At 46.8% G+C, this 16536-nt stretch overlaps 1 protein-coding gene across 3 annotated transcripts; it reads right to left on the reverse strand.

Moving 5' to 3' along the window:
- Window positions 1-1710: 1710 nt before the first annotated feature.
- Window positions 1711-14546, reverse strand: EIF3L (eukaryotic translation initiation factor 3 subunit L). 3 transcript variants are annotated; one of them, XM_044677956.1, is made up of 13 exons: window positions 14441-14546; window positions 12989-13037; window positions 12147-12357; window positions 10158-10237; window positions 9361-9422; window positions 8807-8876; window positions 8043-8116; window positions 6591-6762; window positions 5480-5634; window positions 4260-4430; window positions 3367-3864; window positions 2392-2472; window positions 1711-1931 (listed from the first exon to the last, which is right to left on the reverse strand). In XM_044677956.1, the coding sequence occupies exons 1-13, from the start codon at window positions 14471-14473 to the stop codon at window positions 1893-1895; spliced, it is 1695 nt and encodes a 564-aa protein (XP_044533891.1). In that variant the 5' UTR covers window positions 14474-14546; the 3' UTR covers window positions 1711-1892. The 3 variants fall into 3 exon arrangements, with proteins under 3 accessions (XP_044533891.1, XP_044533892.1, XP_044533893.1); XM_044677957.1 differs by lacking the exons at window positions 8043-8116; window positions 8807-8876; XM_044677958.1 differs by lacking the exons at window positions 10158-10237; window positions 12989-13037; window positions 14441-14546 and having other exon boundaries at window positions 12147-12327.
- Between the last annotated feature and the right edge of the window lie 1990 nt (window positions 14547-16536).

Here is a 16536-nt window from a genome sequence, read left to right on the forward strand (position 1 = left end):
AAAAGAGCGGCCTACCTGGGGCTAGGCAGCATTTTTTTTTTTAAATTTTTATTTTGAATATTTTCCCATAGTTACATATTTCATGTTCTTTCCCTCTCCCCCAAGCCCCCCTCTAACCCCTCTTAGTTGACGCACAATTCCACTGGGTTTTACATGTATGATCAAGGCCTAATTCCTTATTATTGATAGTTGGACTAGAGTTATCATTTAGTGTCTACATCCCTAATATCCCCATCAGCCCATGTGTTCAAGCAGTTGTTTTTCCTTTGTGTTTCTCCTCCCACAGTTCTTCCTCTGAATGTGGCTAATTTTCTTTCTCATAAGTCCCTCAGCCTTGCTCTGGATTCTTGCATTGCTGCTAGTAGAGAAGTCCATTATGCTAGGCAGCATTTTATAAACCTTTGGACGTTCCAGAAAGGTTTCCCTGGGAGGGACAGGCTCATGGTTACGCACACAGTGCGGGTGACCTCTTTCCCCAGGCTTCTGTGTAAAGGGCCCTGACCCCTAGAGCCACAGAGAAGACGGAGCCTCTGTTTCCAATCCCACAGCCTGGATTCTGGATCACCGAGAACGAAGTTCCTTGTCCTGAGGGGAAAGAATGCAAGTGCCTGCTCGGGGAGCAGGTGACCCCAGGGAGCCTTTCCAGCTCTAACACCCCGTGGCCACATGGGCACAAATCCTTCCTTCCTACCCTTCTGGTACATTTCCATAACAGAAAAGGACAGAAAGCTTTTCACAGCACCCTCTGCTGGCCAGGACTTTGGGGATCTCTTCCTGTGTGAGCTACCCATCCATCTCCATCTCCCCAGCTTTATTCTTTCCTTAGGAGGCCCTTTCTAAGGGCTCTTGGCCTACTATAAGGAGGTTTCTCCCCATTTTACAAATGAAGAAAAGGAGGCCTAAGAGCAGGACTGGAAGCTGGGCCTTCAGACTCCACTCCGTTTCCACCTCTGTAACCGCCCAAAGGCTATGATAGATCGCAGCCCAAACCCCAAACCTTATCAGCTACCAATTACACATAGTACAAGAAGCCCAGGCCTGTGCTTGTGAGGCCCAAGTTGACATAAAAGGTGTAGAGGTGAGCTCTTTTGGGTGTGGGTTCCAAACAAGCCCTGTCATTTCTGATCAGTACAATCTGAATGAGCAAGGTGCTCATCCCCTCCGGGACTCAGTTTATTCCTCTTTAAATGATGGGGGGAACTTGGATGAGTGCCAAGGTCTCTTAGCATTCACATCTCCAATCTTTACCTTGGGGTAAATTTTTGCTCACTGATTTGTTTCCTGTGAACACAGGGAAGATGCGAGAAGACCACAATCTCCCCCCTTCTCAGATTCATCCCTGAGATCACTGGGCCTTTGTTACCAATGCTTCCCTCCTGGCTTTCTGGTATATCTCTCCCACCTTACTGGTGCTGTATCTAATGGGCACACTCAGTCCCTGGGGGTGGCTTTGGGGGTCTGATGGGGAAAGGATTTAAACCATAAATTTGCAGGTTAGAGGTTACAAGTGATCTGATCTTATATCCTGTGACCAGACACTAAGAGTAGCTCCTCTGGATACAAGAACAGGCTTGATCAAGATTCCTGATAGCCAAGTAATGAAGGCTCAGCCTCTACTGGAGGCTGCTATGAAGAAAAGGGCATTGTGGGGACTGTCTTTATCCACAAGTCTTTACCAACAACTGAAAAAAATCTCATTCCAAGCAGAAGACCTCTTCCTGGGATTTATTTAAATGTTCAAGCCCTTGGTTCAAACAGACCCCCCAGCAAGGAAGGCCTGCTGGTCTGAATCAAAGGGTCAGGACACTCAGGACAGCAAATTCATTTTTTTATGCCACCTGGACGTCAACATCCTCAGGAGTTCTGGATGAATGTGGTGAGATGGTGCCCATTCAGGGTCTTTGGCCCATCTTCTTTAGGGTTCGATTGAGCTAGAAGGGAAGACAGTAGGAGACAAGGTTTGAGCCCTCTGTGTGTCACTAAGGGAGTCCTCCTGGGTGCCTCTGAGGTGAGGGAGGGAGCTGCTCTCAGTTCTGACAGCTGTTGGTATAAAGAGCCTTAAGTGTCCCCAAAGGCCACCCCAAGACTGTGTGGACAACCATCTCCCCAGTGCCAGGAAAAACTGCCAAGTCTGTACAAGAGGGACTTCCCATTCTCCACATGGGACTAAGAAAAGATATGTCATAGGAACCAGCTGGACCTGTCTAGTCTGAGGAAGGCCAGGGAGTTCCACTGAGGAAGGCCTGGGGAAAAGGTGGCAGCCACTGTAACACAAAACAGTCCTGTAAGCCTAGCTCATGGATTTAAAAGAGTTCCTCTCATCCAAGTCTTCCCAAAAAAGGAAGGGATGTGGAGTCCCCTCCTCCTGGTCCCCACCCAGGCGGATCTTACCTCCTCAAATTTATGGATCTGTCGGATGAAGAAGTCTCCATAGCGGCGGGCCACCTTGGTATCTGCAATATGGATCATGTCCTGTGGGAAAGCAATGAGATGGAGGCCTGAGGGAAAGGACAGAACAAGCGGCCCACCTGCCAAGACCTGTCATTCTGGGCCAAGGGTCTGAGAGGTGGGTCCCCAATCCATGACTTCTTCCACCCCACTTCCACCCTTCCACCACTTTCCAGATGACAGCGGGTCTGCCCAACTCCAAAGCAACTCCCCAGCCCAAAGGGCAGAGGCAGGTTCTGCTCATGAGCCTGAGGTCAGCCTCCCTATGGCACCTGAAGGACCTCACATGACACAAGGCTCAGAAGCCAAGTTTCACTTTTCTTATTCTGCAAAAGGAACTGATCTGACTGGTAACATTAATGATCCAGGGGCCAAGGAGGAAACAAGGGCACAAAGACATCTGCTTTCCTCCCCTTAAAGGTCAGGTCTCTTTTTACAGAACCACAGAATTCCAGAGGCAGAAGGGAAGGGGCCATCGGGAGCAGAAAGCTGCCCCAGAAGCACTGCCTGCCTCTTATCCACATTCCAATAGCCACCCTCTCCACTGGTCTAGTTCAAGTCTGATTAACTCTCTTCTCCATGAGATCATCCCTCTTCCCCAAGGCTTCTCTCCGCTATGCCTGAGGATCCTCAAACCACAAGGGCAAGAATCCCTTCCCCATTCTGGTCAGCCTCCAGGTTATCACAGTCTTCAAGGAAATGTGCTGCCCAGAAGTGGTCTGCTCAGGGCAGAGGGTCACTCCACACACTGCCTCCATCAGCACTTGGGGATCGGGAGCTGGGTGCCCTGAAGGTACCACTATGCTGTGAGCTGTCCCCTGCTCTGACATTCAGAGGCCTTTTCTCCCCAGCCCAAAAGGCCAGCCAGCCCCCGAGTCCCTCAGACTGCAGAGTAGAGGAGCGGCGCCTCGGCCCTACTTTGTCGATGTAGAAGTCCACTTCAGAGGCTGACTGGAACTCCCCGTCCAGGGCGGAGATGCCACTCGTCCACACCAGGTTCTTCATCTTGTGCTTGAAGACCAGCAGCTGGATACGGAACTCCTGTTCAGTGAGGTCCAAGAAGCCAGCCAGCTTGGCCACAGGCATGGTGGTATAGAGCTTCAGGAAGCTGCGAATAGTGGAGAGCTGGGCCTGCTGCTGCACCTCATCTGCAAACACCTTCAGCTGCTGCAGGAAGGGCTCCTTGTGGTAGTTGGGGTGCATGTTGTCGTAGTTGGGCACGACAGGGGACAAGAACTTGGGGCAGGAGTAGCTAAAGAGCTCCTCGTACACCTGGGGGTCCCCCTTCTGCATGCGCAGCATCTTGTCTCCATACTTCTCTCGGAGCTGCAGGTGGATGCTCTCATCAATGCGCATGGGGTACATGGTCAGGGCAATGGCCAGCAGGGCATGCATCTGCTCATTCTGCTTGTTGATCTGGCCGTGGAGGGTTTATGAGGAGAAAAGAGAAGGAAAAGTGTCAGGAAAGCCTCATGCTCCCAGGCTGTCCAGGAGCACTTTGTAATGTTGTCTCAAAGCCTAAACACAAGGAGCCTGGGCAGCACTCTATGGGTACCTATCACTGGTGTCAGAGGGACAAGATACAAAGAATGGGTTGGTCCTTGGCAACATCTTGCAGGCACCCATTGTGGGAACTGGAAGAACAGGACACAGAGCATAGGTCGGTCGTGAAAAGGTGGGAGGTCATTTCAGAGTCTAACCAGTAGGAGACTGGGCAGCACCTGGAGGATGCTCCCTAATGGATGGTGCTGGGAGGATAATGGATGGTGCTGGGAGGAGGGGGTTCCTGCTGGGCTCAGCTCTTGGCTTACCATCTCATATTTGTATGTTGTTCTCTGAAACATGCTCTTGGTTCTCTGAATGTAGAGCAAGATGTTGGCAAAGACACGGATGGCATCCTGGTACCGGCGCATCATCAAGTAGGCAAACCCCACATAGTAATAGGTGGTGACCTGGCATTCGGGTACCCGGGAATACATGCTCTGGGGAAGGAATGAATAGCTGTGAGCAAACATGCTCAGAGGAACTCTGCCATAGCCCTGGGACATTAGCTGGGGGTGGTCCCCCATCTTCTCTCTCAGCCCCGTTTGAAGATTCAAACTCAGTCACAAACTTCTTGAATATAACCCTGGAGAAACTGCTTTGTGTCTTGGACTATGCCTGACTCATTCCTTATTTCACTTGGCTCTCTCCTCCCTCCTCAAAAAACAGAAGCGTTAAAAAGTCCCTGAAATAAGAAATCTGGTAGACAAATGCAGCCTTGACACCTGGGTTCCAATCCCAACTAGCCAGCCTGCAAAGTCTTCAGCCCTCTAAGCTGCCTGTTATTTATCAAATGGGGATAATGATGCCTTCACTGCCCTACTTTATAGAGTATTTGTGAGAATCAGAGAAGAGACTGAACTTCTCTACAGACTATGAAACAACCACTGCAGCTGCTTCCACTGTCATGTGGTATTTTGGTTGGAAATTCCTCACTGAGTCACTGGAAGGGATAGGATATCTTGGTGCTTATAAAAAAAAAAGGCTTTAACTTATTTATAGCAATTATTATTCATTAGTAAGCTCTTAAAGCTTAAAACAGCATTAAGCCTTTTGGGACACCCTGGATCCTTCAAGAATCAAAGACTGAGGGGATAGCTAAGTGGCTCAATGGATAAAGTGCTAGGTCAAGTGAGAAGAGGTCTTGGGTTCAAATTTGACCTCAGATCCTTCCTAACTGTGTAACCCTGGGCAAGTCACTTAACCTCCCTGCCTAACCTTTACTGATCCTCAGTATTGATTTTAAGATGGAAGGTGAGGGTTATAAAAAAGAATCCAAGACTGCCCAACGGTCACAAAAGTCCTGAGGGTACTCAAGAGAAAGGTCCCTATCTAAGTCTGGCAACCCTGCCTCCCCCAGCTTCCATCTCCATTATTTGCCAACAGTTCTCTACCCACAGGTTGCCTGGTCCTTGTCCTTAGCCAGGTGCCACCACAACCATGCATTGTCTCCCTCAGAACTGCCTACTGCCCTGATCCCAAGGGTTACCTTCTTGTTCAACTCAATGTTCTCCAGCACCTTGATAGCCTGGTAGTAATCCCCCAAGAGGGAGTGGAGCCGGAGCAGCCCCACAAGGCTGAAGTAGCCAAGCATCTTGTAGAGGGAGTGGCGGCCATACTCACCAGCCACACTTTCAGGGTCACCTAGACAGGAGAGGGATGAAGCATTGATTTAGCACCTCCCTCCCAAGAGCAGACACTGTGCAAAAGAAGCCTTTTATCCATGAGCTCTCCTCTGGGGGAAGCAGCCAGGAAGTTTCTGATAGGGGATGTGTGACAGGGAAAGTCCAAACCCAACCATCACTGACTGGGTAGGACAATGTCAGTCTAGCACCCACACCTGGATGGCACACTCTCCTCACCCCACCTCCCAATGCCCCAGCACTACCTCAGGGGAGTGGAAGACCTGGTGAGGCTGCATGGGCTGCAGAGGAGGGTCAACTCCCCAGTCTCACAGAACCTGATTAAAGTGTAACTGGGAAATACTTGATAAAATAAATCTACAGCATTGATCATTTGAATTTGTGGTTTTCTAAGACATTATGTAGCCTGGCAGGTACCTGTTTCTATCTGAGTTTGACAGCACTGGACTGCTAGCAGCAGAGACTAGGCTAGAGTGTGAGTTGCCTCAGACTGTTCCAGAGTTGAGTCATTAGAACCCAAAGGATCCTTACGAAGGGCGCTTCACTTTGAAGGAGCCTTCCTGTACCTGCTCAGCAGTAGCCAGATCCATTTTTTGTACCTGGTCTCTCCTCTCCAGCTCAGGAAAGAGACTCAGGAGGGGGCTATTCTGTGAGGAAACGCCAAAAGAGATTTATTCTAACTAGAGAGAGGGGGGCAGGGTAGCCCCTCAAGACACCAGGGATTGATGACTCATTCACTAAGAGAGATTAATGTCAAGTTTGGCTTGTAGACTTAAAATGATGGGTGACCAAGGACTGGTTCCTGTCCCCCAATGAACCTTTGCTCCCCCATCTGTAAAAGAAACCATGACTAAGTGTGACAAGCCTCACCAATTGAGAAGGAAAGCATCCTGTAAACCTCCAATGTCCCCCAAAACAGGGCTGGGATTCCCAGCTTCCCACCCTAGCTGCTCTTACCTCCGCTGGTGTAGACTTCTAGCTGCCGGTTGATATTGGATTTGTCTACAAGAGAATGAAGCACATTGAGGACGCTGTGGACATTCCAGACCTTGGGGTTGGAACGAAGAAAGTCAATCTCCTCATCTGACTTTTTGGCCGTTTTCCACCGGTATTGACTGAATGATTGAAACTGCAGAAGGAGAGAGAGCCCAAAAGGGCAAGTCACTTGAGAGGCCCTGGTTACAATCCCATCATGTGAAGAGCCTCCATGCTTTTGGAGGGCAATTAAAAAGGCAGCAGCCTTCTTCATTAATGGCTTTCTCCATTAACTGCTGCCATGACTTACTACCAGTCATCTAATCTGGATTCATTTGTCTGCTCTTTTGCTAATTAAATTTAAAAGATGGATTTTTGAGTCAAGAGTAAGTGATCCGTCATCACAGAATATTTCACAAGTGCCCTTAAATAAGATGCCCCTTTGGCTAAAAGAAGTTTCTTAAGTTTATGGATTATCCGGATCCCATGAAAAACCACCAGACCAACTCATGGAGACATCAAAAGTGCATGAGCAAACCTGCGTCTGTTCTGGACAAGCTTCACATTGTTTGTCCTGGACAGATAAAGTAGCTTTGGCATTTCAAGAGAAAGCCACTAGATAAACCATCTCAGCGCCTTTTAAGACAGATTAAGTACAGCTGATCCTCTTACAATCCCACGAACCAATTAGCCAACTGGATTTGCAACCAAGATGCCCCCTGGCACATATCCAGGCACAAGAGGGAGCTCATCTAAGCAAATGAAAGGGAAATAGGCAAAGGAAACCAATGTGAATTGGGGCTGTGGACAGGCCGTAGGAAAATACCAAGGCTTAGCCTTGAGTGGCAGCCCCCTCAGATCCCTTGAAAGAGTCTTTTTATGCTGAAGGAACTAGCTTTGCAAGGCTGGCCCACCCCAAAACTTGCTACAATAGGATGCTGCCAAAAGAGTATGGAACAGGCCTGTCCCTCCTCTAAGACCCCATTCAAATAGGGTCTAATCTGATTGGACCACCCTAGAGAAATGTCACAAAGTCTGAGACAGTTTGAATCCCAGCTTCTTCACTTATGAATTGTATAACTTAGGTAACTTTGGTGAGCTTTAGTTGCCTTTTATAAAATCAGGTCAATTTCTCTAAATCCTCACAGAATTGCCATAAGGTTCAGAAGAGATAATGGACATCAAGTATAGTGTCAATTATTGTTACCATCATGCAAGTAGTATGTCCACCTGACCGTTGGTTCCCACATCTATGAACTGGGGCCAATTCACAATCTAAACCTGGCAGTAGGGCTGAGATGAAGCAAGTTTGTAATTATTTCCACTGTACTCTGCCAGAAAATTGAGAATGTCCTCCCAGCAGAGGTACAGAGTAGGCTGGGCTACCTGTGGAAGGACAGATCTGAAATAGGTTATTCTCAATCAGCAGGCTACCTGGTAGATGAATTCATCAATGATATCCCACAGCCACTGGTTGGGCAGTTCAAGGGGGGCAGGTCCATCAGCATCTGCAAAGGCAGAAGGCATGGGGTCATTTCAATTGGAGATCAGGTACTCCCATACTTCCTAAAGCTGTGCAACACTTGGGAAAAGGCAGGGGCTTGCCAACAGGGCACTCTCACAGAGTTATCAAGTTAGAATTCCAGCCCATAGATAGTAATCCATTAAAAAAAAAAAACAAAAAAAACAACCCTTACCTTCAGCCTTAGAACCAATACATACCAGTACATAGTATTGGTTCTAAGGCAGAAGAGTGGTAAGGGCTAGACAATGGGGATTAAGTGACTGCCCAGGGTCACACAGCTAGGAAGTGTCTGAGGCCAGATTTGAACCCAGGACCTCTGGTCTCTAGGCCTGGCTCTCAATCCACTGAGCTACCCAGCTGGCCCCTGACAGTAATCATTACATGAAAAGGAGTGCTGAAGAAAGTTGGAGTTTCACACTGCCCCTTGCCCCACCCCTTAAAAAAAAAAAAGAAAAGAAAAAGGACCTCTCACTTTCCATCTTGGAATCAAGAGCAGTAAGAGCAAGGCAATGAGGGTTAAGTAGCTCACCCAGGGTCATATTGCCAGGGAAGTGTCAGAGGCCAGTTTTGAACCCAGGAGATCCTGTCCCTAGGCCTGGCTACTGATCCACTTGAGCCACCCAACTGCCCCTCATGCCAAGCCCTCTTCGGGAGAGGGAAGCTTCAGACTCACTGAGAATGTAGTTGAAGAGGTTGCAGTAGTTGTAATAGGATTCAAACCTCTGTTCCAAGGAAGGCCCACCCTGTAAAGACAGTGAGAAGAATCCAAGTGTAAATATTCATTTAAATCCTACAATTCCTTGCTAATTAAGAGCCAGGGAACTTGTGAAAAAGCAGATGATTTGGGGCTATCCAGGCACAAGCCTCACATGGAAGGAGGAGGCAATACTGGTAGGGTCCAGAATGAACAAATAAATGAAGGTGGGAAGTGAGGATGTGATTGGTAGAAACAGAAGTCTGGACACAATTCTGAAGGCAACTGAGAGAAGCTCTACAATCTTGCTGCCTTGACCAGGTCAGTTATTTCTTCTGGACTTGATCATGTACTAGGAGGACATTACTTTAATGACTTGGAAAATGTCAACTAGTCCATTAGGCTGAGACATGCCCAGACTAAGGAGAAGGGGTACCAGTAGCAGCTGTTACCACATAAACCAAAGTAGCTTGTGGCAGGATGTATCAAGAGAAGAGGAAGCCAAGAGATGGCAGCACAAGGCAGATACTCACGCTGACTTTGGCATAGATATGTCTGTAATAAAGTTCCTTATACAGGATCAAGAAGACAGCATCTACAAGAGATGGCAAAGGCCAGTGAGGGTCCCAGGGCCTTGGGGGCAATTTTTCTCCTGTTCTCTTGGGATATATCAACTTCCTTTCTCTCCATTCACCTGCTCTATCTTTAAAATGTAAATCCTTACTTTGGTAACTATAGATTCCAGTTGTATGTAGAGGTCACTTTTAGGAACCCTGAGCATATATAATAAGGGGCAGTTCTTTTTTCAAATCCATACCTTTTGGCTTAGAATCAATACTATGTATTGGTTCTAAGGCAGTAAAGCAGTAAGGGCTAAATAATGGGGATAAGTGACTAGTCCAGAGTGACACAGCTAGGAAGTATTTGAGGTCACATTTGAACCCAGGACCTCCTGCTTCCAGGCCTGGCTCTCTATACACTAAGACACCTACTGCCTCAAGGCTAGTTTTTAAATGTCTGTGTTGATAAGTATGATTGGCAATAGCGATGTGATGACTTCTAGGATGTTTCCCTATCGAACTGGTGGAATGGCAGTGACAGGTTGGATATACTAGTGTGGATCAGGTAACATTTACCTAAAGAAGCTTCTGGTAGGGAAAACTTGCCTAACCAATAAAGTTGCCAGATCTTTCTAGAAAATTCCAGAGACAAAAGTTGGTGTTTTTTGGCTTTTTCTATCTCCCTCTCTCCCCAAGATTCTCCTCCATGAATAACAGGAGCAAAGCCCCAGGCAGCACTCTTCATAAGCCTGCCAACCTGCCAATCCTACCGTTGCCAACTTGTGGGGCAATGGCCTCTGCTTCTGGCCAGGGGGTATTCTTGAAGAACCTTTCAGTCAGCTTGGTCCAGCTAAAGGTAAAAGGGAGAAGGGAGAGAAAAAAGAGATATCAGGCAGAAAAATCTGCATCATGAAAGTAAAAAAGCTATATCCTGCATTTTTAGCCAAGTGGACAATTTCTTCTAACTTACTGAAATCCCAGAAATGCCCACTTCCATTTTCATTATACAGGACAACATTCCTAATAAAACATGGTTATGTTTTAAGGCTTTTCATTTACTTAAAACAGAAGGGTGACTTTGAGGTCTATGAACCTCTAGGGCAGCGTTGGTGAAGGCATGGCACACATGCAGAGCTGGCACTCAGGGGAGCTGCTCTTCTCCCCCTCTTCCCAGAGCTGGAGGACATTTTTTTTGTCCCGCCCCTCTGTCCAGCTGCCCAAAGCCAGCACTTCCTCCCTCTGCAATTTGGGACAAAGGGGGGAAGGGCGGTGGTGCATCGGAGGCAACCTCAGTTTGGGCATCTGAACTTAAAAATGTTCACCAATGCTGCTCTAAGGAAATATCTTCCTAAAATCCTCCAGTATGGTCAAAGATGAATATCTCCTAATATGATTAGTCAAAAGACATTGCTAATCTTGGTTTGAACATCATTCATATCTTAGTTCCAGAGAATAAGGATACTTTTTAAGGTTTTTTTAGGTGAGAACAAGGCTTTCAGACCAGGACACTATAATGTTGTTTCTTGAACATTTCTTAAAAGAAAAAAGGAGATTTGGTGATGTGTGGGCTACATCTATTAATCACCACCTTCTCCTAGACACTGTAAGCTCCTAATTTTAAGGACATGACTCTCCACTCTCCTTTTACCCACCTCCATCCCCACCCCTGGTGAGATCTGTTGCCAAACTTGCCATTTCGATCTTTACAACATCTCTCATATTTGACCCTTTTTCTGACCTCACAGAGCTCCACCTTGGTTCAGGATCTCCTCACCTCTCTCCTAGATCATTCCAATAATTCCTGATTGGTGTTTCTGCTCAAGCCTCTCCCTAGCCCAGTCTCTCCTGTCAAATTCATCTTAAGTGCACTTCTTTAACTATGTGACTCCTCAATCCCATCAGCTCCAGGGACTTCCTAGATTTCACCTCTAGAATAAAATATAAACTCCTGTTTAGCAGATAAAATCCTACATGACCTGGCACCAATTTATCTTCCAATGTCAATGTCTTTATTTCCCCTCTTGCACTCATTGATCTAAACTGGCTTCACACATAGAACTCTCCATCTCCAGCCACTGAGCCTTTATACTGACTGTCCCACAAGTTTCAAATGCACATCCTCCTTCCCTAGACCTCAGAGATCCAGTTTAAGCCTCATCTTCTATACAAAGCCACTAATTATCCTAACCATTAGTGCCCTCCTTCCCAAATACTCTTCACGTAACTATTCTGCATATATTAGTATTTATTAACCTTATGTTTATCCTATATGTGTGTGTATACATGTGTGTATCTGTACACCCACATACTTGTAGTGTTCCCAGTAGGATTTAAGTTCCTTTCAGGAAGGGAATGTTTCCCTTTTGTACTTGTATTTTGAGTGTCTAGCAGTGCCTGGCACGTAGTAGGTGCTTCAGAAATACCCCTCCACAGCACCACACCCTTTGGTACTTATTTCTGAGAATAACAGCTAATCTCCACAGAGAATTTAGTCATTTAGAGACTATCTATCTGGATGCTCTTTAAGGTTCAGAGTTTAGAGGAATTGTACATAGCACTTTTGTTTATGAACAGACTAAGCCAAATGGAAAAGGAAAGACTGGGAAGAAATCTGAATGTTAATAGCCACCCAGGGTAGTTTGGAAGAAAAAATAAAATCAGTAAAATGAGACCAGATCTCTCCCAAAGATATTGGTAGGAAGGATGAACCATCAATGGGAGGAGCCTGATGCCTGAGCAGCTCCAGAGACCATCCATACCTGTTCTCATAGATGTCCTGGATCTCATACACCTTTTGGTCGATAACGTCGCTGGACACCCGGCTTGCCTGGAGCTCATACACTTTCTGGTCGATAAGATCGGAGACGGTTTTATGGAAATATTGGATGAAATCCTTGATCACTTCTGGAATTACTTGATAGGTCTGCTGCTCATATTGGCGTTCATAGGCTAAGTCCTGCTTTGGGTCTCCTATAGGTTAGAGATGAAGGGATGAAAAAGGCCCCTCAATTACCACAGCTCTCAACCCCTAGCACCTAGAGTAATACTATAAGCCAAGAATTAGAGCAAACCCAAAGTCTAAAGAAATGAGGGGAAAAATGTAATCGGCAAATGACTTTAGGTATGGTGCTTTCAATACTAAGACTTTCATTTAAAGGAATCACCCTAAACAAATGGCATCAAAAGTCCAGTGGATTATTCCTCTAACAATCAGTTGGTCAATCAATCAGATTTACTGAAAAGCCTGGGTGTCTGGCTGTGGAATTACAAATACCAAAAAAGGAAACCATTACTACTCTAGAAGCTAATGTTCTCTCAACTAGATTGCCAGCTCCTTGAGAGCAGCGATGGGGTTTCACCTAAACTTCCACTCTGCCCATTGCCCCCAATCCTGCCTCCTTCCTGAATGAACAGGTAAAACCTGGTTTCCTGGCCACTGAGGCCATGCTATCTTAAGGCTGGCACCTGGCAAAGCAGTTCCTAATACATAGGGGCCTTCTTGCAGATGACTCCTGGCTGAACATGGTGCTGGGTCAGGGATTGGGTACCAAGAGTTGGAGGCACTTAATGCTCTGCAGATAGGAGGGGTGTCACTGCTCACCTGTGTGCATGTCATAGTCGCCAGGGTAAGCGTAGGGATCGTATGCAGCCTGCAGGAAAAGAAAATAGCCATTCACAAAATAAGCAGAGGTCTACAAGGTCCACAATTAACTTCACTTTTATTAACAGTAGAAACCAAAAGCTAGGTGAATGGATTAACTTGCCTAAGCCTGGTTGGCTTACAGGCTGGGCTACAAGGCAAGTGCTCTTGGTAAAAGGCAATGGAATTACAAATTAAAAAAAAAAAAAGGAAACAATACTGAAATACTCTCCACTAGACAGCCAGCTCCTAAAGAAAAGAGAACATAGCTGGGCTGGGTGTGGGGGTATTAAAGGCCAGGTAATATTTAGGCAAAAGACTTGGGGGCAGCTAGATGGCTCAGTAGATAGAGAACCAAGCCTGGAGAGGGGTGGTCCAGCATTAAAATCTAGCCTCCAGATTCCTAGATTTGTGACCTTGGGCAAGTCACTGAACTCCCACTACCTAGCCATTACCACTCTTCTGCCTTAAAACCAATACATGTCATTGATTCTAAGACTAAGGTAAAAGTTAAAAAAAATAATAATAATGACAACAGGCTTCATGGAAGAAGGATGGCAGCCCTCAAAGTCACTCTTTGACCACGGTGTCACCCATCTGTATGTCACCCCTTGCCCCAGCAGGACAATGACAGTTTTTCCAGTCCTTCTTGCCTTCATTTTGACCAGAACCTTTTCCCAGCACTGAGCCCCTCAAGATCTTCCTTTTGAGATTTCTTCCCATCTATCTTTGTTCCTATTTTGCACAATTTCCCCCTTAGAAGGTGAACTCCTCGAGGGCAGAGGTTGTTTGGGTCTTTTTTTTTTTTTTTTTTTTTTATACCCAGCATTTAGGGCAGAGGCTGGCCCATAGTGCTCTTTCATTGCTGACTAACTATGCCCATCTATAAAGGCAGCCTCACTGAGGCTGTGTGTGAGGAAAGGTTACATCAGAGAAAGGATGACAGCTAGGGGACAGTGCTTTTTTTTAAAAGGAAAGGAAGATAGAGAAAAATGGATAGAAAGAGAACGGGGGAGCCAAGGAAGAGAAACAGAGAGCAGCAGAGAGGGAGGTGGCTAAATGGTGTTAGGGGAAGGAAAAATGGGAGTTAAGAGTGAAGAGTAGGGAAGAAATGGGGAGGGAGGACGGGGAAGGAGTGAGAAGGGGAGGGTACGGCAGAGGGAAGAGAAAGGAGGGAGAAGAGAAAGAGGAGAGGAGAAAAAGGGTGGGAAAGGAGAGGAAAAGAGGGGAGAAAAAGGAAAATGGGGGAGAGCTAAGGAGGGGAGAAAAGATGGAGGGAGAGAGGAGGAAGCGAGAAAGATGGAAGAAGAAGCAAGGGAAGGAGACCCCCGGACCCCGCTCCTCACCTCACGTCCACTCCCTGGGCCCTCAAAGTGGGCTGATCTCGACCCAGGGAACGGGACCCTGCCTTACCTCGTTGTCGTAATCCTCGGACGGGTAGGACATGGCGGCGAGTTGGAGACACGGCTCAAGAGAGAGAGCGAGCAATCATGCAGCAAGCGCCGGCCGGCCGAGCCTGCGCAGCGCTCCCGGAAGCTGAATCGACGCAAGCACACTTCCGGGAGATCCGACCGCGAGAATCCGCCATGATGGGAGTGGCATGAGTGACTGTTTCGTCTCTAAAACTTTTCTGACTTTCCATTAGTGAGAGCCCGAGATATGGTGATCTTGCCTTACAGATTTTGTTTCAGCGAAGGACAACAAGCGGGTCTTACCTTACGCAAGAAAACCCTGGCCTGCCGCATGCAATATGGAGGCTCCTCCTCCACCCCGCCCACCCCATTCCAGAGTGTTAGTAAACCCAGCGGAGAGTGACTGAAAAGCGTGTTTAGAAGTTGTAGCTACGCCTGCTTTTGTCCCAGCTGATCGAGACCCAAATAAAGGCCTATGAATTGAGCCCTGGGAAGCGTCTTGCGGCTCTTGTTTATCCCTTCAAGGAGCAGAGCAGAGCCATAAGTTTCTGGCCCTTCCCTTGGTGGACGTTGAGATTGGAGCAGGCAATAGTCAAGGAAAGTCGGGGTGCAGACAGCATTAGAGAGCCTACTTCAGCGTCTGAGGTGCGGGGGGGTGGGGGGAGGGTTGGGACGAAGACAGATGCGTTGATAAGACGTGTGCTAGTCCAGATTCTGACTCCAAGTCCTAAAAGCGTTTCGGAGACCGCTAGGAAAGAGACCCTTATTCCTTAGGAGATTAATCCGAGATATACCAAGATACTTTGGGGGTAAAGGATCTTGGTTCTTGGGAATCTCCCCTGAACTACATGTCCCATGATTGCTTCGGCGCCAGGGCGACTTCGGAAGCCTTCCATATATTCCATGACGCTTCAGGCCAGGAAGTCGTACTTAGAAGGCGGAGCTGGCAATATATCCCATGATGCTTTGGTGGCGCGGAGCAGGGGCTGTGCTCATTGGAAGGCATCCCATGATGCTTTGAGACAGGAACTGTAATGGAAAAATCCTCAGGTTTCCCTTGAGAGAGCCTTTTCATGCTGAAGGAACTAGTTTTGCAAGGATGGCCCACTCAAAAGCTTGCTACAACAGGATGCTACTAACGGGATGCAGGTGCGAACATTTCCGGTCCACCCACTGTGGACTTGACCAATCATGTAGCTTGTGGAAATCCGCATGCCTGCTCCCCATCCTCCAATCATGCAGCTCCTTGTGTCTGTATTTGTCCAATCATGTAACCTGTGGAAATCCTCCATTATGTGTATAAAATAATAAGAATCTCTTTTCTGGGTACAGACTTGAGCAATCTTGTCTGGGCTACTGTGCTTAATAAATTCCTTTCCTAATGATAAATGTTGGAGGGAATGTGACAAAATTGGGACTCTGGTACACTTCTGGTGGAGTTGTGAATTGGTCCAACCATTCTGGAGAGCAATTTGGAATTTTGCGCAAAGAACTTTAAAAGAATGCTTGCCCTTTGATCCAGCCATACCACTGCTGGGTTTATACCCCAAAGAAATAATGGGGAAAACTACTTGTACCAAAATATTTACAATCTCTTTGTGGTGGCAAAAAATTGGAAAATCAGGGGATGTCCTTCAATTGGGGAATGGCTGAACAAATTGTGGTATCTGATGGTGATGGAATACTATTGTGCTCAAAGGAATAATGAACTGGAGGAATTCCATGTGAACTGGAATGACCTCCAGGAATTGATGCAGAGTGAAAAGAGCAGAATGAGAACATTGTACATAGAGATGGATACATTGTGGCACAATTGAATGTAATACTTTTCTTCTAGCAGCAATGCAATGATCCAGCTAATCAACTATCCCTCTCATCCTTAGTCCCCATTTTCCCCCTCAAAAGGTATTTAAGCTTCCCAACTTTTTTTTTACATTTATTAATATTCATTTTTAACATGGTTACATGATTCATGCTCCACCTTTCCCCTTCAACCCGCGCCCCCCCCCCACCCATGGCCGATGCGCATTTCCACTAGTTTTGTCATGTGTCCTTGATCAAGACCAATTTCCAAATTGTTGGTAGTTGCATTGGTGT

This window comes from Gracilinanus agilis, chromosome 5 (genome assembly GCF_016433145.1).
Source record: "Gracilinanus agilis isolate LMUSP501 chromosome 5, AgileGrace, whole genome shotgun sequence".
Lineage (NCBI taxonomy): Eukaryota > Metazoa > Chordata > Mammalia > Didelphimorphia > Didelphidae > Gracilinanus > Gracilinanus agilis.